We start from the raw sequence: 24,290 nt of genomic DNA, 5'->3' as shown, positions 1-24,290 counted from the left end.
ATCTTTCTCATGTAACCTGAACAGTACCATTATTGCATAAATACTTAATAAACATTCAGCAGTAAAGACTATCACATAACTATCTGATGATACTGATAGTATTAGTAACTGATATTCGTATACTTTAAAAGCTTGCAAAGTGTTTTAATATATCATCTTGTTTGAGGCTCACAATAAATTTGTGAAATTAAGTAATACAGAAATTATCCCCTTTTTACAGCTGACAAAACTGAAATCTCATAGAAGTGGAGGGACCTTGCTCAGATGACAACGTAGAACATAAATGGGGGAGTGGCTGTCAAACAGGGTAGTTTGGACTAGGGTGGTGAATGGAACATAGAACTCTCCTTTCTAAAAGCAATGGAAATATTAATTTGACTACTATTTACAGAGGCAGAAATGGCAAAGATGGGAAAAAGACATAAATCCTGCTGAAGAGCAAATATCAACTGGTATGTAAAGCTTTTAGGTGATTTTGTATTTACTCACTAATCAAGTCATCTCAGTCTATGTTATAAGCCCAAAACTAGTTATATTAACTCTGGAATAATGGGTATATTATTATTATTATAATTGTTATTATTATTAATGATAAAATAAAAATTTGAATAAATGGTCTCTGGAGGTTTGAGGATGACGTTTCAAGTAAGGAACAAAAATCCAAAAAATAGTGGACAGAGTAAGAGAAGCTAAATAAAAGGTGAATCAGAATTGTGGAACAAAATGGAGAGCTTATTTTTGTATTAAAATTGTCCACATGTAGTAAATACAAGGTGTTCTAGAAAGGTTTTCTGTAATGTTCTCTTCTCTAAAATATAATGTTCTCTGAGAATAGGTTTATTGGAGGGCTTCTGGAGGCAGCCTTAGTTTCAGTTCAATATAATAATCACTTCAAATGCAGCCAGCTGTTAAAGTCCAGTCCTTTATTGTCTCTTCCAAAATAGCCCAGTTAGCTTTCTTAGAGGCCTATCTCTCCTTGGTTCCAAGGGCTCTTGCTGCTTGTCCTTTGCCTCTGCCAGCTTTAACCTCCAGCTCCCTCTGAATCCAAAGCCTCCAGCCAGCAGAAAGGTAGAAGCTGGAATGAACCTTGACTCCTCCTCAGAGAGTGGGATTGTGGGCTTCTGACTTGTGAATCTCCTGGACTGAATCCTGACTTGTGAATCTCCCCAAAAGTTTCTAGTTGGCTTGTGGGAGCTCCTTATATATGATTTCTTAAAGGTATGAAAGGTGTGAACTCTAATGTGTGAGCTAATGTATGAACTCTCCTAAAGGTGTGAACTCCAAAGGTGTGAACCAAGTACATAAGCATTGTTTCTAACAATTCCAGTGAATTGGCACCTTGTTTCAAATTCTGGCCCATAACAGTTTTCAGACACTCCATATCTGAGATATAAAAACCTCACATTCACTTGATACTTTAAATATTAAATAATTTTAATAACAAAACTATACTAAGACTTTTGGGACACCTGTATTATTGGGGAGGGAAATGTTGCTAGCATCAACATTTTGTCACAAAACTTCACTCACATTGTATAGAAAATGCTCCTTTAGCTTTGAGATTTTATTCTCTTCTAAAGTCATAAAACTTTTTTGAACTCATATAGTCTATACCATTTTAAGCCATTTAATAATCCCACTGCCTTATTACATTTCTTGAATTACTATTCTAAATTAGGAGGGGGAATTAATTTAACTTTTGTTAACTTTATGTTTTGTCTCTCCAAAGGGGAACATAGCACTTTTCCAATATATCTCTCTATTCCCCAGTGTACAGCACCATTCCATAAATATTATCTTACTTGTGACTGAAAATATGCAGATGTGTCAATGTTTCTCCAATAATTTTCAAATTACAAGAAAACCATAACTCTACTCATTCAAAAAAATTTTTAAAGCAATTCTTCACATCTTTCTTTGCCTCAACCATTGTTATCATATCAAATCTTATTTTTTCAGCCACTTGGGATTTTCAGAAAACTTCCTAAAATTTTAAATGGATAACTGTATTCATATAAAGAAATACTAAAATACAGTCTAGTTTCCATTTCACATTTCTGCTATGGTGAAGAGCACTAGCCTGCTGGAGAGATTTACATGAACTGATTTACATGAACATGAACTGATGCTATGTGAAGTGAGTAGAACCAAGAGAACACTGTACACAGCAACAACAAAATTCTATGATGATCAATTCTGATGGGTGTGGCTTTTTTTTCAATAATGAGGTGATTAAGGCCAATAGACGTGATAGAAAGAGCTATCTGTATCCAGAAAAAGAACTATTGGGACTGATTGTGGATCAGAGCATAGTTTTTTTTTGCCCCCCAACTTTTTTGTTGTTTGCTTGCATTTTTTTCTTGCGCAGCATGATAAATGTGGAAATACATATAAAAGAATTGTATATGTTTAACATATTGGATTACTTGCTGGCTAAGAGAGAGTGTGGGGTAAGGGAGGGAGAAAAATTTGGAACACAAGGTTTTGCAAAGTTGAGTGTTCAAAACTATCTTTGCATGAATTTTGAAAATAAAAAGCTATTATTCGATTTTTTTTAAAGACAGCCTATTTGTTTCAAACTTCCATAGGATTTTAATTGTATTTATTTTTAAACTAAGGAAGTAATATCTATGATGGGTAGTCAAAGCAAAAATGTAGACAGAGGGTGGGAGGGATGCGAGAAATCATTTGTTTTGTAATAGTTTTGTTTGTTTTTTTTTAAATCAGGTTTTTCAGAATTGGTGAGTAAACAGACAAAACTGAATCACCAGGATGGAGGAGGTAAAAAGGTATGTATGTTTGGAAAAGTTAGAAAAGAAGAAATGGAAAATAACAAAAGGCATACTAAGTGACAGATCAAAAGCCTAGTATTTAATAACTTCTCACAGAGTTGACAATTTAGGCAAATCACTCAATAATCATTTATAAGTATCAACTGTGTGCCAGACAGTAGGACACAAAAATAATAATGAACCAAAGAGGTCCTATCCTCAAGAAGCTTATATTATATTGGTGTTTTGTATTCTGTATATGCACATATATAAGTATACACAAAAATAAATAATATGAATATCAATACAAGAGGACAGGGTGGTAGTAAAGCACTAAAAATTGGAACAGGATCAAGAATAGCTTCACATATGATATATAATATATAATACAGATTACATAACATGTAGAATATAGATTATATAATATAATAGACTGTGGTACTTAAGTATTCTAATTTAGCTCATATTCATATATAAAAAAGAAAGAATCCTTAATTGCTTAAAAGTTAGGTTAGAAAATATCACATATAAAAACTGTAGAGGAACATAAGAAAAACATAACACACTCCTTCCTATCCCCCCAAATTAAATTGGACCAAAAGAAATCAAGAAATATTTGACAAGCAAATTGTTTATCAAATCAAATAACTAAAATGTTATTTATCCTTCATAAAAGGAAACTAGAAAATCTGGAAAAAAATTTGGAGTGAGCAGAAGGATCTTATGATCTAACTAATATATAGGCAGACACCACTCTATTTTCCTTTTGTCTATTTTAAAATGCTCTCAAGACTAGCCAGTATCAAAGATATTAAAGAGAAATTAGGATAAAAGAGCTATAAGATGAGAAGGATAGGCAAAACTCAGTGGGGAAATAAAGTTTCATCTAGAAAACACTTCCTACAGAAACTCTTTATCCATCTGAAAGATAGGAAAAAAAATCTCTAGATAGAGAACTAGGTTGGTCATATATGCCAAGGGTCATAGCTGCATAAATTAAACATGTGGAATACAAAGGATGGCTCTCTGGGTGAAGTGAGGAAAGGGATATGGTAAGAATGTACCTGATATAAAAAGAAAAGAAAACAAGGGAAATTTACTCAAAAATGAATAAAATATATGAATACAAAGTAAATGTGGTTACATATACATTATAATTTTAATGTTCATAAGGTTCTAGATTTGGAGCTGAAAGAAATGATGTAGTCCAATCCTCTAATTTTAGAGAAAAAGAAACTACTGAGGCCCTGCCCAAAGTCACACTATAAAATATGAGACGGCCTACAAATGGATCAGCCAAGTCATCACAAATTCATAGGAAGTCCTCATTAGTTTAAAAAAAGAAACTTTCAATTAACTAAACATATACTTTTTTTGGTCATAAACTTTTTTAAGCTTTCGAAAGAATAACCTGATGACCACATCACCACTGATTTTTCTCTTTCCTATGAAGAACTAGGGTTAAATCAAAAATAATAATTTTACTTCCTTTCCTGATCCTCAAGTAGCACTGGGGAACATGTTTGTTGTTCCTATTTCTTTCAAAAATCAGAAGCAAATCCTTCCCAAATGGAACAGAAATTTCAAAACTCTGAAGAACATGATAGGTAAATTATAACTGTCAGGGACAATTTAACTCTATCTTTTGAAAAGTAGACCTTAAAAGTACAATAATAGTACAATAGTGTATCTGTTAACTCCTATGGATACTATGGTTCAAGGAAGGGAAAAGACAAGTCAGAAGAGACAAAACTTGGTGTGAAATAATTTCTTAAGCCAAAAGATAATGACATATTTTTTTGATTACCTCAGTGAGCAGAACATTTGACTATGTTATCTTCACTTTTTTTAAGGTGTTTTATTTAATGTTTGCAATTCATTATGCCACCTACCCTCAAAATACACACACAAACAAAGTTTTAGGGAGATTTTTATGAGTGGGTTTTTAATTATAATTCATTTATACTGAGAACCTCTCATTTGATTCTATCAGATTGTGGTCTTTTCTTCTACAAACTGGCCATTTTTAAAGACAAATTTAGAATTGACACATTTTTAAGAAGACAAATTAAGATTTTAGTTTCAATCCCTTGGCACTGTCCCACTAATGTAGAAAGCAGACTCTTTCCTGAAAAAGATCTCTGTGAAATGCAATGATGTAATCTTATCACTTGAAAAACCAGACTATTTTTTATCCATCAGTACACTGTTCATATTTGTTCTTTTATTATTCAAAGGGAATACCACCCAGAAGTGTCTTCCCCAGTAGGGTGATCACAAGAGCTTCCCTTACTCATTTTTTTTTTTTTTTTTTTGCTCAGGCAATTGGGGTTAAGTGACTTGCCCAGAATTACCATAGCTAGGAAGTGTTCTACCAGCTGCCCCTTCTTTCTTTTTTTTCCCCCTTCACTCTCAAGTTCAAAGAAACTTGAGATTTTCTTCTGTCTTCCTTTCCCACAGCAATGGAATGGAGAAAGGTAAGGAAAGAGGGATAAAACTGGATAGCCATTCCTAAGTCCTTCAGTAATGTTTGTTTTGAGGAACAAATAACAAAGGGAAGAAGCTGCAATAAAATGAAGCAAGAGAAAATAGAAATTGCCCACAAGTGGGTAATAGCACTGGAAAGGATAGCAAATCAGTTAACTGATAATAAGAGAAAATAAACTACCCTAGTCTGAACTGTCCCCAGAAGTTTATTCCAGTATGAAGCTCTGATCCATCACAGTTCCATACTCTATAATCCTAACCATCCCTCCTCCACAAAGCTCCAGTCTTGCTGGATCCCAAACCGAAGGTACTACTATCTATGACAACCCTTGTCATGGCTATCCTGAGGGAAGATCTTTCCTCCTAAAGCTGCTTCTCCTTCTAACATCATTATTTCTATCTAGACATCTCTATTCAAGTGGTAATCCTGTGACTTATTTGATCCTCTCTCTCCCTCACTTCAGTTTAATACTGTCTCCTGACCTCATGAGGCAGATAAGCAGTGAAATGAATATAACACTAAGGAATCAAGCAAATCTAGGTTCAAATCCAATCTTGAACATTTACTGAGTGACCTTGGGCAAGTCACTTAATCAGTGCTTCAGTTTTCTCAACCATAAAATGGGGATAAATAGCATTTCTCAAGGCTGTCTCAAGGATTCAAGGGATAATGTTTAGGAAGCACCTGGCACAGTATCTGGTATAGAGTAGGCACTTAATGTTTATTCCTCTATTCCCCATTTCCATCTCCACTGCCACCACCCTAGTCCAGGAAGGCCCTCCTTACCATCCACTTGAATTAATTCATTAGCCTACCCAGTTTTCAAGCTACTACCATTATCCCTATCTCTAGACACACACACCTTCAATCAGTCCTCCACACACCTAATAGAATAATTGTTTTATAATCACAGATGTGGTCATGTCATTCCTAGATTCAAAAATCCTTAGAAGATTCCTATTGACTGCCTACTAAAATTCAGCTGCCTCTCTCTAGCATTCTCTCATCCTGCCATTCCACAAAACAATATTGTGGTCTACTGGAAGCTGGCCTCTGTTCAAAAATGCAATAAAAGGAAAATAAATGAATAAATTTTGTCCTTCCAAATAGAAGTCTTCTCTCTTTCAATGAAATCTTACCTATCCTTTAAAGTTCAATTTTAAGAAATAAAAATAAGGGTTAAAGGTCACATGTTGAAATTATTACATTTTTAAAAGAAATTTCATAGATAATCTTTTTCTGTACTTTGTACATGAAAATATTTTTGTTGCTCCAATTCAAATGCTATCTCCTCCCCAAAGTCTTTCCTGATTTCCCTAATTCATAAAGACATTCCCCCTCAGACCTCACATAAGATTTTCTTTATAAATCTCAAATCTTATACAAAGATCATGTAATGTGTATTAGAGCCAAATATGTTGAAACCTTTCTCCACATCTTAGTATAGAAGTACTTGGCACAGTGCTCTCAACCTGCAATGTGTAGATCTTGATGCAGATAGGGCACAGCTTCAAAATCCTGCACTCTGCTGATTGCCCTTCTCTGGATAGACAGCAGTTTACCTTCAAACTGTGGTACCAAACAAAATGGTCCAGATGTACTCTTACCAGGTAGGAGTGCAAGAGAAATATCACTTCCTTGTTCTTGAAGGCTATGTTTCTTTTAATGCCGTCCAAAAAGACATTTGTTTCTTTTTCTATTAAATCACATTGCTAACTTATATACTGACTTTATAATCCACTAAAATCATCAAATATTTTTCAGACAAATTACTGTTTAACCATGTCTCATACAACTTGTATTTGTGAATCTGATTTCTGAACCAATATAAGACTGTATTTGTTTACCTTTACTCATTATCAAAAATTCACCCTTCTTCTGAACTTTCCTGTTGCTGTTGAAAGCACAATCAATCTTTTAGTTGCTTATATTCACAACTTTGGAATCATTTTCAAATTTGTATTCTCTTCCACTCTGTCCTACATATACAATCAGTTGCCAAGTCTTGTCAATTTTACCTCCATAGTTCTGAGTCCTCTTCCCTAATCTCTATTCACATGACTGCCACTTTAAATCAGGTTTCTATCATCTTTGCTGATGTAATCATCAAACTTTGATGATATAATCATCATAGATTACAATTACCTCCTCATTAGTGTGTCCTAGCCTCAAATCTCTCCCAATTCCAAACTATCTTTCACAGCTGCAAATGTGATTGTGATTTCCCTAAAAGTGCAAGTCAAACTATATAACTCCCCTATTCAATAAACTCAAGCATTTAATAAACTTCATATTACCTATAGGATCAAATATAAACTCTATTTACTATTTAAAGCCTTTCACAACCTCTTTCCAACCTCCCTTTCCAGACTTATTAAATATTAGTATTCTTTACTCTACAGACCAGCCAAATTGCTTTCTTTCTATTACTTGCACAGTTATTCTATTTCTAGCCCTTAAGCCTTTACATGGACTATCTCCATGCTTGAAATTCACTTTCTCCTCATCTGCACCATTTAGAATGTCTAGTTTTCTCTTATATTAAGCCTTTCTTTAGCTATTCTGGCCTTCCCCATCAAATTATTTCTGATTTATTTTGTAAGCACTTAGATATGTGCTATTAACTTTTCCAATAGAATGTAAATTCCTTGACGTCTGGGACTAGTTCACCTCTGTCTTTGTATGTTCCTGGCACAGAAGGCTAAATAAATGATTACTGATTGATGGATTGTCTCAGTTCTCAAAGATCACTGACAATGGTTCTATGATCATATCTTTAAAGTCTTGGTACATAATAAATCTGGCCTTAAAGCCATGAACTCATTTAAGGTGGTAAGATGTTCCTGAGTCAGTTAATAAGTTATTAAGTATCTATTATATGAAAAACTATGCTAAGAACTGAGGATACAAATAAAATACTTGTCCTCAAGAAGCTTACAATCTAACAGGGAAAAACACACAAAAAGTATATGAAAAAGATGGAAAGGTAGCTGGCACTGGGTCATCATGAAGTCCAGAGCAGTACTTCTAGGTGAAAAATTAAGAGATAGGTGCTCTGGGTCCTATATTCTTTTTAATGAAGGACTGAATAAGAATTGTCTTCTATCCACTCTCTATTCTCTCCAATCTTCCCCTCCTCTGCTGGACTTCCTTTGTCTTAGAGTTTGCTCTCCTTTTTCTAGTTTGAAGATATTTCTCCTTACTGGAAAAACTAAATAGGAACTGAGTAGTTTTGCTTTTTTACCTAAGTATATTTCTATAACATCATTCCAAAAAAAAATGGTCTTATTCCTGCCATGATTATCTTGCTGTGAATCATTGATTTTTTTTTCTATAAGCTCCAGTTATTTCTCTTTAGCCTTCCTATAGATTTTGCTTCTAATTTTAAAACCAAATGGGAGTTTGCATGTTCATGTAGTTCATGAACTTACTCTATTTTAGAATTAAAGTGTTTTACCTAAAACCTGAAAAGCCCTACTTTTCAACTAAGTGTTGAAAATGATTAATTTTTAGGTAGGCCATACTGTGCTTTCAGGACAAAGGGAAACTCAAAGAGAAATTTTTCTAAGGCACTTTGGAAACAGTGGACTTGCCATTTCCTGTCACTGCTTTAAAAAAAAAAAAAAAAAAATGATGGCGAAAATTGCCTGGCAACCTATTATTAGTGAAATGTTTGCTGAATAAGTTTGAAATCTTAGGAAAAGTTTGGAAACATTAGCATGCTTTGGTTACAATCTCATTCTATTGTCAACCAGTGTGGAAGGGATTAAAGATTGGGATTTCAGGCAATTTATGGAGAGGGAGGAGAAGAGATGACAAAACAGTTGAAAGCGTTGCATATATGAAGGAGGCCCATAAAAGTGCAAAGAAAAATAGGATGTTTGCTTCAATTATACTTAAGTCAAAACTGAAGCAAGGAAACTGGCATGGCTATTTGTTTATGTTTATATATAATTTATGGCAATAGTGATAAGAAAATATGCATCAATATATATTCCAGTTTTTTTTTTAAAATAACATTGGTTCAGAATAAAATTAATCGATAAGAATGATTTGTGTAAAGGCAAAATGACTTCCAAATGCAAAGATATTTATAGTGCTCAAATAACTTTCAATAATTGTTCAAACAGAAGTAGACTGCTACTTGTCAGGCAAACTTTATAATTGTTTTTTAATAATAATAACAATAAATTCAGTTTATATATAGGTAGAGGATGAATGGCACTGCATAAGCAGATTCTACAAGATTAGCAACACAACTTAAAACTTAATCTAAGCTACCTTTCTATTTGTCTGTGCATTACCTTCCATAGATCAGAGGCAAATGTTCAAACTGAACTGAGTGGTATTAAAAAGACAAACAGAAGTCAAGTGCTCTTGAGCCAAACATGATGTACGTAGCAGGAAAAGTATAGGATACACAATCAAAGACCTGTATTCAGATGCTAGTTGTCTGGCACCTAGTCTTTGTCTCAAGAAAACTCTAGAAACTATCTCTAAGGTCCCTATCAGTCCTAATCCAACAATATGTTCTCATTCCCCCCACTCCATCTCCTTTAATATGTATGCATGTGCATATGTGTGTGTCTGCCTATATATATGTTTGCATATATACATATACTATATATTACAAATAGTCTATACTTATATAATTGAACTTTATTACAACATACTTTTTATTATTTATGTAGATGTTTTCCTCTAGTAGAATATAAACTCCTTGAGGGCCGTTTCATTCTTACCTTTTTTTTCTCCAATATCTAGTACATTGCCTAGAATATAGTAAGCAATTATTAAATGCCAGCTGAATTGGACAAAAGAATAACTATGTCTTGGGGATCTGGACCCATTTAAAAAAAACAAATATGAAATTAAATAAAATTTAATTAAATAAAAAAAATAAATATGAAACTAACTTAGAATATTGTTCAGTTTCAATATAGTATAGTTTCATAACATGTCAACCAAATGATTTTATGTAATCTTGGAATTGTTCAAAACTCACAATGTATTACTATTAAAATAGAAATCATTTTAGAAAGTCTTAAGTTCCAAATCAACAAAGACAAAGTCAATTCTTTGACTTTGAAAATCTTTTGTTACATCTTCTCTTGGGTCTGTCAACTGATACAAACTAACCATCAGCATGGTGGTGAATGCCAGCAACCAAGATATCAGAGAGACTGAGGCTGGTAGATCCCCTGAGCTCCCAAGTTCAGAATTACAATGGGCTATGCCAATCAAGTATCCACACTGAGCTTGGCATCAGTATAGTGAGTTCCTAGAACAGTGAACCATCATGTTGCTGAAAGAGATCCAAATCAGCCCAGGTAGGAAACAGCAGATCAAAGCTCTCATGCCAATTAGCCCTGGAAATGACCTTTAAAAACTTTTTTCAATTAATTATTACCTCTACCTATTACAGATAAAGCATATCTCAGTAATAATAAGGCTGTGGGTTTCCTCAAATTTATGATTTACTTGAGATTGATAAACCAATACAAAAAGTTACAATCATCCAAACCAAAGGTAAACCTATTAAAGTACAAATTCTAAGCATCCCATAAGACATGTTAGTTTCTATTATAAATGAAAAGTGATCTTGGAATAGAAACAATATTCCAAAAATCAAAAGACAAAGAAAAAACTATTTTGAAGTATATTCAGAATAACTTATTCTGTAAAGCTAAATATCATCCTATGGAAGGGAAATGGACCTTTAATAAACTGAGAATTTTAAAGAATTTCTGATGAAAAAAAAAATTAGAGATAATGGAGAACTAAAAACTGTAAACACCAAAGTCCAACTAAAGATATTTTTATTTGAAGCAAGGTAATGAATAGTTGTTATATTTAGAAATTTTAGGATGAAATCAGTTTGTGAAAAAATTTCTTATTTTTTCACAAAAAAGATGGACTGTTTTTTTCTTACCTAAGGTGAAGGAATGAATATTATAGCTCAGACTATATATACAATCTAGTATTTGATAGTTTTAACTCCTGTTTCTAATACCTCTCCTTTGTGGGAGTCATAGCATACTCCGAATATATACTAATTTTCTGCTGCTTCTATTAAACAAAACTGATTTTCTTCAGTGTTAGAGCAACTGCATTAAGAATATACTCACACTAATTTTATTCTGGAAAAAAAAAAGGTTATTGTTAGAGTACAATATATAGTGTACCTTCATACCCCAAATCCTATACTGAGCTCAACTCAACTACAACCATAAATATTTCAGACATTCATCAACTCTTGCCTGAATATTAAACTCCCTCCCTCTCTTGTTTTTCTAGCCTCAAGGTTCTCCCCCAGCCAATCTGTTCTCCACATAGCTGTCAAATCAATAAAGTACAGATCTAACTAGGTTGCTTCTCTACTAAATAAACTCCAGTGGCTCCCTATTACACTAGGCTCAAATACAAACTCTTCTTTCTGTTTGCTTTTCAAAGCCCTTTTACTTCCTTTTCCAAGTCTATTGGACATCACTCCCTTTTATATACCTGATTCTTTAACCAAACAGCCCTTCTTGCTCTTCCTCAGATATATGCTATTTCTCATCTGTCTAAATATGCCTAGAATGCATTCATTCTCCTCCTCTGCCTCTTAGAATCCCTACTTTCTTTCAAAACTCAGTTTAAACATCACCTCCTACATGAAACCTTTCCTGATTTATGCAACTGTCAGTTAATTCCTCCAAAGTTCCCTCCCCATCCAAAAAATTACCCAATATTACATATATATATATATATATATGTGTGTATGTGTGTATATATATATATATATATATGTGTGTGTGTATATATATATATATATGTATGTAAGCTTCTTAAGGACAAGGATTATTTTTTATCTCTGTGCCGAGCATAATACTTAATACATAATAGGTCCTTAATAAATGCTATTAATTGATATGCATGACAGAAGTAGTTTGGCAAAATGGACAAAATGCTGGGCTTGGATTCAGTAAGACTGTGTTTCAAATGTCTATCCATGACATTTATTAACTGTGTCCTGGGCAAGACATTTAATCTTAAAATGTCTCGGTCAGTTCTATGGGTTTTATTTATTAAAGTGCTAAATTGGCGGTGATTTGCAGCACTTCAGGAAGTTCCACACACACAAAATCACTGATTCTCTATATATAACCACTCCCTCAGAGCCCACCTCGGAAATGACTGAAGACACTAACTATGGTACAAGAACCTAAAAGGTAGGGTGGAAGAGTGAATAGAATACCTGGCAAACTGGCCTCAAAACTCAAAAGTTTCATTTGTTACTTTAATCGTTTGCTAGCTTTAATCACTGAATCATCCTCAGTCAAAGAGAGACCTATTGAAAATCTTAGCTTAGAAAGGCCAAGGTCTTTCACTGTAATTGGGGCCTTGGTTTAGGACCAAGAGTATATACATAAGGACAAGAACACTGTAAGCTAAAAAAATAAAACAAGTTAAATCCTAAGTGAGTAAAAATATTAATGATGTTTTCTGAGAATAGATAATGCACAATGAAACACTATCTCCTTCCTCATAGAGGAGATGGGAGAATCTACTGGAACAGAGTATTATATATACTATGTAATGTTCTCATAAGAGTTTTTGCTTAATTGTCTGCATTACTGCGAGGGAGTAGAAGATCTTCCCCACAAATGATATAAAGAAAAAAGTCACTAAAAAATCATTTTGCAAAATGAGTTTAGATAAAAAAAACTCAAGTTTAGAGGGGTTAAATCATCTGCCCAAAGATACTTTGCTAATAAAAGGCTGGGTCAGTACTAGAACCTAAGTCTTCTGATACTTCTAAAGCTTTTTATAAGGGGGAAAAAATGTGAAAGAAACACTAGGCTTGCTAGAACTCCTAAGAACATCAATAGAAAAATATCTGTAAAGATAGTTTTGTAAAGAACAAGAAAAAAGGCCCCCGAGGTGGGGGTGGGGGGGGGGGTAGAGGGGAAGAAGGGAAGGAAAGCTGAAGAGTTTGAATACTACTATTAAGACTAAATTTATAGACCTTCGTTAAAAGTATAGTCAACCAAGACCATACCTAAGCTCAGAAGAAGCTGGACTTCTAAATGTTTTGCACAGTGCTCAAAACATACATATGTTTATGGGTGATTAGTTCAAGTAACTAAAGAATAGTACTAGTCAAAGTTACTGTAAGTAGGATAATAATGTTTTCTATGTCTCTAAATCTCAGTCAGTAATTGGGAGAATGTATGTCAGTAAGTGAAAGAGGAACCCAATGATAGGAACAAATATATCATCCTTAATGAAAGAATAATTAAATGTCTATACCCTATTCATGATGAGTTAGTATATAAAAAGACATCATTGTTATAATTAGAATACTATGAAGTTTGATGTCAGCTAAATAATTTAATAAAAGTACCGCCTGAAATCTATCTGAAAGCATTCCAAAAAGGCATGTTACACCACAGTAGGAAGCTTTAATTGAATGAGTCATACAGAAATGGAAGGAGAAAAATGCTATTAGGTCATATCCAAAGGTCTAAGTATTACGCAAAAAGTGCTCAAACTTGCTTCAATGACAATTTCAAATCCCAAGAGTCTTTTAGTGAACAAAGAAAGTGGGGGAAAAAAGATGGAAAAGATCTACTCAGGCATCTTTTCTATATCTTGAAGGTCATTGCAGGGTTATTCTCATCACTGTACTTTCTGGGTGTTTTGTCCACTTTTGTTTTGAGTATCCTAGGTAACAGTGCTTCAGTCATTTCCCGTAAAGACTGTGAATGTAACAATCTGGCATTTCTCACTGTCATCAAGTTTTCCTGACCTTCAGTTTTAGTAGTCCATTTCTCTAAGGGAAGCAGTGGGGCTTGGGTATGTGTGGGGGGAGGAGGTTGAGGGAGCTAGTAATCATTGACTGGGTTATTTGAGGTTGAATTTCCATCCTTGCTCAGCTAATTTCACCCTTGATCTTGGGAAGACACAATCCTTACCATGTCTCTTCAATGTTTAAAGGGGATAACCAACATGGTAATTTTGATGAAAGATCAAGTGTTACTTATGCCTTGCTTTAAAACTTGTTTTTAACAATTGATTGTACTATCCTGACTTCATCTATAAAATGGGGCCAATATTTGCATTATCTACTTCACAGACTTCACAGTAAAGCACCTTGGATCTAGAGACTGAGAATTTGTTTGGATTCTGGTTTTGACTATGTGTGATATTGAGTAAATGACTTACTATTCTTTGTTTCCTTAGAAAATCAGAAGGCTAGATTCGATAATTTCTTAAATCCTTTACATATCTGAATTTTATGATCTCAAAATATTATAGAAATGTGAATTATTTCTTTTGCCGTTATAAACAAATCTTTCCTTGTTTCTACCTTTTGCAAACAGCATTTGGAAAATCACACATCTCTTAATGCAATATAGCACTAAGCATTCAGAATCATAAAATAACAATGGTAGAGCTTAAAAGAAACCTTAATGATTTACTCCAACTTCCTTGTTATATCTGAAACTATGGCCCAGGATCATGAAGTGATTTTTCTCAAGGTCACATCTCTAAGACTAGCACTCACGTCTCCTGATTTCCCAGTCTTTCTACAAGATAACAAGCAGTCTCCTAAATGCCTTAAATAATTCATTTCAATTCTCTCTCCAAATCAGCTCCTCCAGACATTTAAATTGTATGCTAAAAATTTCTTCCTTATCTGCTCAATAATAATGTATCCTATAATGAAGAGAATATTCACAAGGGCATTTTTAGGGTTATTATACCTTGAATACTACATCAACTCACACAGGCTTTTAATAAAGACTACTAAAAAAGGCAACTGGGACAAGGGATGATGGCCCGTGCCCTGTGACCCCTGCTGCCAGGGAAGCTGAAGCCAATAAATCCCTTCAAACTGGGAGTCCTAACATGCATCTATGCTAAAAAGTTGATTGGGTATCCAAGCTAAAACTGGCACTAATACAGCGAAAACCCAGGGCAAGGAGCCTAGGTCAGAAATAAAGCTTCTATGCTACTCAGCAATGGGACAGGAGCTGTAAGAGATCTGCACTTTCCAGCTTGAGAAAGATAGAGAAATTATATGGAAAGAAAAGAGAAAGAATATAGGGAAGAGGTAACTGAGCAACACCTACATCAAACTTAAGCAAATATATTGGAAACTTCTTCAGAAACTACATTCCTAAGATCAAAACAGACAGACAAATAACTAATATGTGGTAAGGGAAGATAGCATTCTCAATCTCTTGCCATCTGAATGAAAAGTAGGAAAAGTCATTTACTTAATTTTCCCCTTGAAGGTAAATCATTACTGCAATAAGGTGTATGATTGACTTGTATATCATATCCTAATAACTGAAGCCTTGTATATGATCTCAAGGGATCAATTTCTATTTCTTTTTCTTCACAAATACTAAAACCACTGTTTTGGGCCACACAAGACAATTCTCTTTTCACCTCCCATTTATGTAAGAAATACATGCTGCTTGGTGGCTGCCTTCTCCCTGGGAAGCTTTGTCTATTGGTACTGTGAAATACTTAGGGATACCTTGGAAGGAAAGGTGTTTGTACAAAACACCAGAAATTATTTCTCTGCCAAGCCAGGGTGAAGTAATTTCAGTAGTGCCCTCAGCACACTTCCAGCTCCTCCTGTTTAGCAAGACTGAACACCTCTCTAGTTACCCTCAGTTTAAAAAACTGTTTCAGGAGAAAGACATAGCAGAACAGACAGCTGAATGTTTTGTAGATTAAATTAGCCATTTAAGATTAATTGAGTACTTTCACCTATTTAAAAAGTGATCAAATCATTGAACACCATTAGGGAGAACAACTGTCACATAAACTTTTGCTTGATGTAACCTCTTATTTCTAGTGCTACAAAACTTATTTCCAATAAGGAACTCATTTCTAATGCTACAAAACATGAGACTGAATAAGACCACTGACTTGCCACCACTTTCTTGTTAATTTTCTTTATAGTCTATTATCCTTTGTCACAAAATTTTATTTTTCTTGTCTGCCAAGCACTATTTTAATAATTTTTTTTTTCTTTCCACACAGCAAAGACACTATTCTAATATCATATCCCCCCAAAAGAAAGAAAATCCAAGTACATTTTAAATTTTTCTAAAAAGCTGAAAAGAAATCCTTGTACTCTGTTCTGTAAATCAATAAATAGGGGACATCTAGCTTTCAGTAATGGTCATAAAGTTTAAAGAAGGAAGATAAGTCAAAAATTATTCCATCCAATTTTCTTTTTAACAGAAAGGGAATATGAGGTCCAAGAGGTCAAGGGGCTTAAATGTTTTACCTAAGAAAGTACAGCTGACAAAATGTTTCCACATGGAGACACTGTTCCATATTCCTTCATAATATATATACACATATACATATAACATACAAATACATATATATACAAATAAACATATATGAAGTCACCTGAATAAATTTCTAATTTTATTTGTTAAAAAAAAGTCATTGAGCCATTAGAGAAAAGGAGCTAAAATATATTTTTAAATCCATCAAATGTAGATTAATGTAATTCAATTCAACAAATATTTTAAGTACTATATGCAAAGCATTATTGTAGGAATGGAGGAAAAAAATAAATACAAATAATAACTAAAAACTTCTAAAAGAAGTTATGATCTAAAAATGTACATTTGAGAAATACATGCCAGAGAGAGAATATTTATTCTGGTTAAATTTCTTTTAATTTCCTTAAAAACAAAAATGGGGTCCATTTGAAGCCCATATTATTTAAAATAAAGCATTTGTTTAGACAGCTTACAAGATTCTCTCTAATACAATAAGAAACTAAATACTTGTTGTGGTATAACCAAATTGAATTAAAGTGAAAATAAGTGATAAATTTGTTTAACACAAAATTAATAAAAGGAGTATTCAACTCCAATGACTAAATACATAATTCTAAATAAAGATACTAAAAATCAAATTTTTCATTTGAAAAAATTCTATTAATATTGTTGAGAAATTGGCACCAGCATTGTTTTTAGGCAGAAAATTAGAAAAAAGAGAGGGACAGAGGCCTTGATTGAAACAGTATAAAATAATTTATTTTAACAATAATAATAGTAATCATTATTATTTTAAATACTAGGGTAGTGCTAATGCACAATGGTGTTTTCCCAATAGAATTTCACATATCAATGTATTATTGGAAAAGTATCAAGTACAGATTTTAAGATACAATATAAAAATGATGGAGAAGCTAAATAAAAATATTCAAATTCCAATTTTTAGAACACAATATAAAAATATAGTACATTGCTCATAACCAATACCAGACCAATCAATGTTAAATCCTAAATCACAATTAGTTTTCTTTCCAGACTTGTATTGATATCAACCCTAAAAAATAAACATAAAGCCAAATCTGATTCTCCAACCTCCCGTCCACTCCCATGATGCTTGATCTTTGAGTTAATTCATGAAACAATGGCAACATTTCATAGTAGATAATATCTTTGCCCTACCCAAAACTAAACAACCCACATGAGGAAAATCTTATCAAATTCTCATCACACTTGAAGAACTTGCTACAATGTTACTAATCATTTTTTCTTCCATGTACTGAAAAAATAGACTCAGATAAGTGTGCAGGTCAAAGTGAAGCTGATGACTTTGTACAGACTACCCTCACTTAAATCCAATTTGCATGTTATGGCCTCTACTTCCCTGATGTCATGGTCTTCTTCAAGAAGGAAGGACAAACATCTGCAGTAACTCAAATGTTTCCAGGAGTTTCCTTTACCAATTATTAATAAGCCATGTAAATATAAAGCAATCAACTATATGAAAAAATAATTGCACCCCCTTCTCTTTAGTTGTTAACACACATATCATTTCCAGATCTTATTGATTCACTTTTTCAGGTAATTACCTTTTACTTCTAATCATCCAAGAACCAAAGAACACATGTGTACATGCATTTGTATAGACATATTTTACTCAAACAGCTGTTGCATAATGACTGCAAGCAGTGCTAATTACTGGTACTTCAAATTTCTGCTGTACAAGATCCTTCTCTTGCCACGAATTCATGGTAAAGTAGTCAATTCTAAATGTTCTCACTGCTTACCAAAATGCACAGACAGTGAGGCTAACTTTGCCCTCCTGCTTTCTTGATTGAGGCAGCCAAGTTGATGTTTTTTACTTTTCCTCTGCCACTGACTTTGCTTTCAGGCTATTAATATCTGAAAAATGCTGTCCATTTGATGCTCTTGGATTCTGCATCCATATTTAGCTATTTGTGGTATGCTTCAGTTTAAGCTACTTTACTACCCACGAGTTCAGTCAGGTTGAAATCCAAATGATCAAGGGACAGATGGACCAGGATCACTGCTCACATCAACCAAATGAATAACAAATCTATGGTTTAAGAAAGAGTAACACTAAGTTTTTTTCTCATCTGTGTCTCAAAAATGTTCATTTGTTTTCTTAAAAACAGATCATTTTTTTAAAAATCCCTGAGCATATGTACAAAAAAAAAAAAAAATGTAATCCAAACTCTGGCAGTACATAAAACCAAAACTAATTTACTTTAAACAAATCACCAAACTTGTCAATAATAATTAGAAAACAGAACACAATCTTTACATACCAAGAAGCTAAAAGATTCTGCTTTGTAATTTGTCATGATATTCTCTCTTAAAGAGAAGGCATATTCATTTTTATTCTCTGATCAGTCTATAAACAATATGTATGTTTAATTAATAAACTGGTATAAAATAAAAGCAATACATTCCAGAGGATGTGAGTCACATTAACAAGAGGCATTTGGTACAGTTCCTTAATGTATACCCAGGTTGTATTAGTCAAGAGGTCTAGATTTTGACTGGACTTGCATTCTGGCTCTGCCACTTCTACCAGTGTACCTCAGTTACAAAAATTAGACTTTACTTGGAAGGTCCCTTCCCGAGTCAATAATACTGAAAATACTATGAAGGTAACCCTATCTTTAAAATCCACAGAAATATTTTAAACTGGGACTTTAAAAAGCATTGCCAGACTCCCCTCTCTCTGCTTTGTTGACATCCCCCAAAATTTATCTTAAGCCACCATTTCCACAAAATGTTCCCTCATTATTCTAGCCAGAAAGATCTCTCCCAACTCTGAATTTTCCTATTACCTTGATTGTATTTATTTTATACATTTAAACTTATTCTATTTTGTATCATTAAATTAAACAAGCATTTATTAAAAACCTACCATCATAGTTAATTTGAATATATTCTTTCTCCCTCCTACTAGTCCAATAGTTAGGCCAGTAGGACAAGAATGTTAACTTGACTTGCTTATCTTTTTACTTTCCCCTATGCTAACCAAAAAGTATCTCAAATTAGAGATGCTTTAAAAAGTTTTTCAAATGAATGAATGATTTTATAGTCAATTCAAGACTGTTCTTTTAAAATTCAGCTTACTAATGTACAGATGAAATTCCTGCCTCAGAACTTCAGATAATACTAAAATACTGAATAGATTACAGCTAGTCCAAAAGTCAAGCCTGGTTGTGTACAAGGCTAAATTAAAAGTAGAAAAAACATAATAAGTTAATTTTAGGGTTAGCCAAAACCTCAGAGATCATCATCTAGTTCAGCCACCTGATTTTGATGAAGAAACTACAGCCCAGCGAAATGAAGAGACCTACTCAGGTTGATAAAGACAGAGTAAATGCCCGAGTCAAGGCCTGAACCCAAATATCTTCTGACTCCAAGATCTCAACCTATAACACTAGCCCAGTGTCTCAAAGTTTAGTGACAAAGCTAGGACTAGAGAGAGCTGAAGTGTTCTGTGTGAAAGTTCTTGTGTTCTGGAAACTATTCTTGATTCCTAAATTTCTTGAAGTCTTATTTGTAAAGATTAAAGTACGATTTACATTTACGGAAAAATCTCTTTAATCTCAGTAAAAGGAAAAGACACATAGATGTTCCAACCAAAGATTGAAGGTTCAAAAACAAAACAAAACAAAACAAAACAAAACAAAAAAAAAAAAAAAAAAAAACACTGAATCACCCATTAAGAATTTATTATAAGCCAGGAATTTAGGATACAAAGACAACAACTAAACAGAGTAACTGGCCTCCAGATTGAGGAAGTAACTTTATTTTCTACTTTTATTAGTTAAATTAAAAGTTTCTCAAAGGGCAATAAAACAGGCACATAAGCACTATTTGGAGAAATATACCAAGTAAGTACACCTTACCTACTTAGAAAAATAGGTACCTAGAAACACATAAATACCATAAGATAGTGTTAAAAAAAAAAAAAAAAAAAAACCTCAAAGGCACTAATTACTGAAGGTCTCACACTATCTGACAAAAACTGATGGAAAACCTGAAAAGCTATCTGACAAAAAACAGGTACAGATCAATCTTTCACACAATGTGCCAAAATAAGCTACAGTTGGAAATATGACTTAAACAGAAGAACAAGGAAGAAATTATTTTTCTTATCTATGGATAAGGAAGTGTTTGTGATCAAGCCATGGGTAAAAAATATAGACACCATCATAAACTCAAATATAGCTTGTGGAGCCTTCAGATTAAGCTACAAAAAGCAAAGCTTTAACAAAAGTAAAGAAAGATCTAGAATGACATATTTGGTAGTAAAGAATATAGTAGGATTAGAAAATGCACAAAACTAATTCCATTAGTTTATGATGTAAGAATAAATCATAATGGATTGAGATATCTATGACTTATAAACATGAATGAAGCAAATAGTATTTTTAAAATATTTTAATGTACAAAAACTGTAACCTTAGAAACTTTTTTCTGCAAAGTTTTTTTTTGTTTTTTTTTTTTTTTTTGAACAAACGCTTGTTTAAGCAGCTCTAGAGATGGAACTTCCTCTACCAATACAGATGAGACTTTCTCAGGACTTTAAGAATCTTAGAGTTGCCTGGGGCATTGGAAGATTAAGTGATTAATCCAGAGTCGCACAGCCAGGAAGAGTAAAAGGAGAAATTTGAATGCAGGTCTTGTAAACTAAACAGAGGCTAGCTCTGTATCTACTAAACCCCCAAAATAATTCTCTTGGAAGTGTTGGCAACCTTGGGAATTATGTTAAGGAAACATGCAGATTTATTTCAGATATTCCATTCCAGAGAATGTTATCACTAGGTCTTGAAAATCAGCCAGAATTATGATTCTCTCTCTGCCCCTAAAGTAAATAATTTTGTTAAAGCACCGTACAGAGCTGAGAAATATCACTAATCATCTAATTGTCACTTATACTCAGATTCCCATCAATCCCAGCAAGAAATGAGTATCTGAGTAGTATCAGCAACAGGACAACTCAGGCAGTAGAATTTCTAATTTCATTTATTTCTAACTCAAATTGGGACCGTAATTAACTCTTCTTACTGTGTACTTCAATTGTTTCAGTGGGAGAATATAATATTAAGTAAAATATGTAAATCACTGCTACCAAGTGATACAGATAGAGATGTTTAAGATTTATTTAAATATCTACATGAATTATAGAAAGTCTTGGAATCAAATGAATTAGCCATTAAAGTTCAGTTACTCTTAAGAGAGTTAGGCTGTACCCTGCAGGGAGGGATGAAGGAAAAGGCATTCTTTACTTATTTTTGATTATCACTAAAGGACAACATCGTTTAATATCTTTAATCCCATGAGTATTTTAAATTGACGCTTTATACTTGGACACCTTATTTATGCCTTTTGTGCCAAAGAGAATTAAGTGATTAACATCTAGTCATTTCAATATTCTAGAAGACTACAGTACATTTTAAAAGCAACTCTTCCTGACGGCCAGTCTACAAATCCTTGGGCTATGGATTTTTAAAACCAGTATAGCTTTAATGATGCATTAGATCCTTCTTTATAAAAACTCGACTTTTCATTAGCAAGGGTGACTAATAATTCAGGAGGAATGCTTAAAGGACAAGTCTAAGCTCTTCATCGAATCGTTATAGAAATGATTATCCAGCTACTGTGCAATGAGAATGCTACACAACGGCTCAGTCTGAAATCTAATCCTCGCTGTCCGGCACCTCCACACAGTTCGGGTGGAACGGTTGGTTGGCTGGGGAGAATGAGACTAGAGGCGGGGTTAAAGGCAGCAGTACCAGTCAGTTTCTATGCAAACAGAACCAAATGTGCTTCATTTCTTGTAACTCTCATTCTTTACTCCATTTTCTCCCTCGTTCTGTGGCAGCCAAACAAGTGCCTCAGCGAGTGAGTTATTTGGTGGGATGGTAGGAGAGGGGGAAAAAATGAGTCCAGGTCTCTTGTCCAAGTTCAGCGCTCCAGCCCTTTAGGTCTGTGGAAGAGACCGTTGAATGGAGTGGGAAGAGCATGGATATGCTCCAAGCATTCCCGCAGGGGATGCTTTTCCCACCACGCCCCCTAATGTGGGGGCTGACAGCCCCCTAAAGGTGTTAGCACATCCGAGCCTCAAAAGTGTTTGGAAGAACTTGTCGCCATCGTGCCTCGGGATCTGAATGGGGCGGACAGAAATCTGACTCGGATCCTCAGCCAAGGGTCCGAGAAACGGAACCCCCGGGGCGGGGGGGGAGGGGAAGGGATGACCCCGGAGGGTTCGGGATGGGGATGGGGAGGAGGAGGAAAGGCAGACAAGTGCCCCGGGCCGGCGCTCTTACCATACACGCGGACCCAGCTCTGCTGCTGGCACACGGACTCCAGCAGGATCCGATCCAGCATGCCGCCAGCCACGGCGCTGCTCAGGGGGACGCCCGAATCCAACTCGTCGGGGGGCAGGGGCGAGTCCGAGTCCACGCCGGAGTACAGGTCCGGCCAGGACAGCGCGTCGGCCGCCCCCGCGGACGACGGGGAGAGCTCCATGGTGCGCGGCGGCCGGAGACGGGGCGCCCGCACTCACCTGCGGCCGCACGCGCCCCGCGCCGGGCGGCCGGGCTCAGGTGCGCCGCGGGGGGCGGGAGTCGGGGTCCGGGGCGCCGGCGCGGCCCCCCCGCAGAACGGGCTCTGGCCGCCGCCGCCGCCGCCGCCTCCCGAGGCCGCGGCTCCCTCCCAATCGCTCCCGGGCTCGCTCTCCCGGCCGCCGCCGCCGCCTCCCAGCCCGGGCCGGCTCTCAGGCCGGGGCGCCTCCTCCGGGCTCGGCAGCGGCTCCTCCGGGCTTGGCAGCGGCGGGCGGCATCCCAGGGTGATAGACCCGAGCAATGGAGGGCCGAGCGGCCGGCCTCCTGGGCAGGCGGGGAGAGCCGGGAGAGGGAGGGAGGGAAGCTGGCTGCCGAGGGGCGGGGCGGGGCGGGGCGGGGCGGGGCGGCCGCCCGGAGGCAGGAAGGCAGGAGCAATCGGAGGCGGAGTGCTTCACCTGCGATCCCCGCCCCTCCTCCAGCCTTTCCCCGCCCGGAGCTCCTCCTGCAGCCTGGGATGCTGGGGCTAGGAGGGAACGAGGCCGGAGGGCCGGCTGCGGAGCCCGAGGCGCGCTGCGCTTGGGGGAAGAATACAAAGGAGCCGTCCTCCCTCCATCGCCCAGACCACCCCCCAGAACCCCTTCCCCCGAGACTGCGCATAAAGCAGCCTTATTGCCCGTGCACAGGGGAGTTGGCAGCTGGTGTAGGGCTGTGAGATATGGGCAAGGTCCGCTATCTTGACCCTGTCTCTACAGAGGCAGGGCTTGTCATCGGCTTTGAATAGCCCGATTCAGAAGGGCAGCGTGGATGGATGGTCCGGCTGGAACAAACCCGAGAAAGAGACAAAAGCACAGGATTAACTAAACATTTCTCTCCCCTTTGCCTTTGCCACTAGCGCTTGGCTTTTTTTTTTTTTTTTTTCCCTCTTCCCTCCGATGATGTCACTTGCATTTTGGTTTTGGCTTTAATTTTTATGCCCAGTCAGGAAATGCCGTCGGTTCTAGTTTTAAAAAATCCTAGTAAAATAGAAATGTCTTTTTCATAAAAAATCCTAGTAAAATAGAAATATGTCTTTTTCATAAAAAAAAATCCTAGTAAAATAGAAATGTCTTTTTCATAAAAAAAAAAAATCCTAGTAAAATAGAAATGTCTTTTTCATAAA

The 24,290-nt window shown here is 35.7% G+C and overlaps 1 protein-coding gene across 3 annotated transcripts in view; it reads right to left on the bottom strand.

Annotated features, from left to right (window-relative positions):
* RASAL2 (RAS protein activator like 2) overlaps nt 1-23,484 on the bottom strand; it is a 320,061-nt gene extending 296,577 nt beyond the window's left edge. For all 3 annotated transcript variants that reach the window (XM_031936941.1, XM_031936942.1, XM_031936943.1), the window contains exon 1: nt 22,895-23,484. In XM_031936941.1, the coding sequence (XP_031792801.1) occupies nt 22,895-23,096 (202 nt within the window). In that variant the 5' untranslated portion in view covers nt 23,097-23,484. The remainder of the gene's footprint in view (nt 1-22,894) is intronic.
* Nucleotides 23,485-24,290: the final 806 nt, after the last annotated feature.

This window comes from Sarcophilus harrisii, chromosome 4 (genome assembly GCF_902635505.1).
Source record: "Sarcophilus harrisii chromosome 4, mSarHar1.11, whole genome shotgun sequence".
Classification (NCBI taxonomy): Eukaryota; Metazoa; Chordata; class Mammalia; order Dasyuromorphia; family Dasyuridae; genus Sarcophilus; species Sarcophilus harrisii.
The sequence above is the reverse complement of the archived record's forward strand: the minus strand, read 5'-3'. Positions and strand labels throughout refer to the sequence as shown.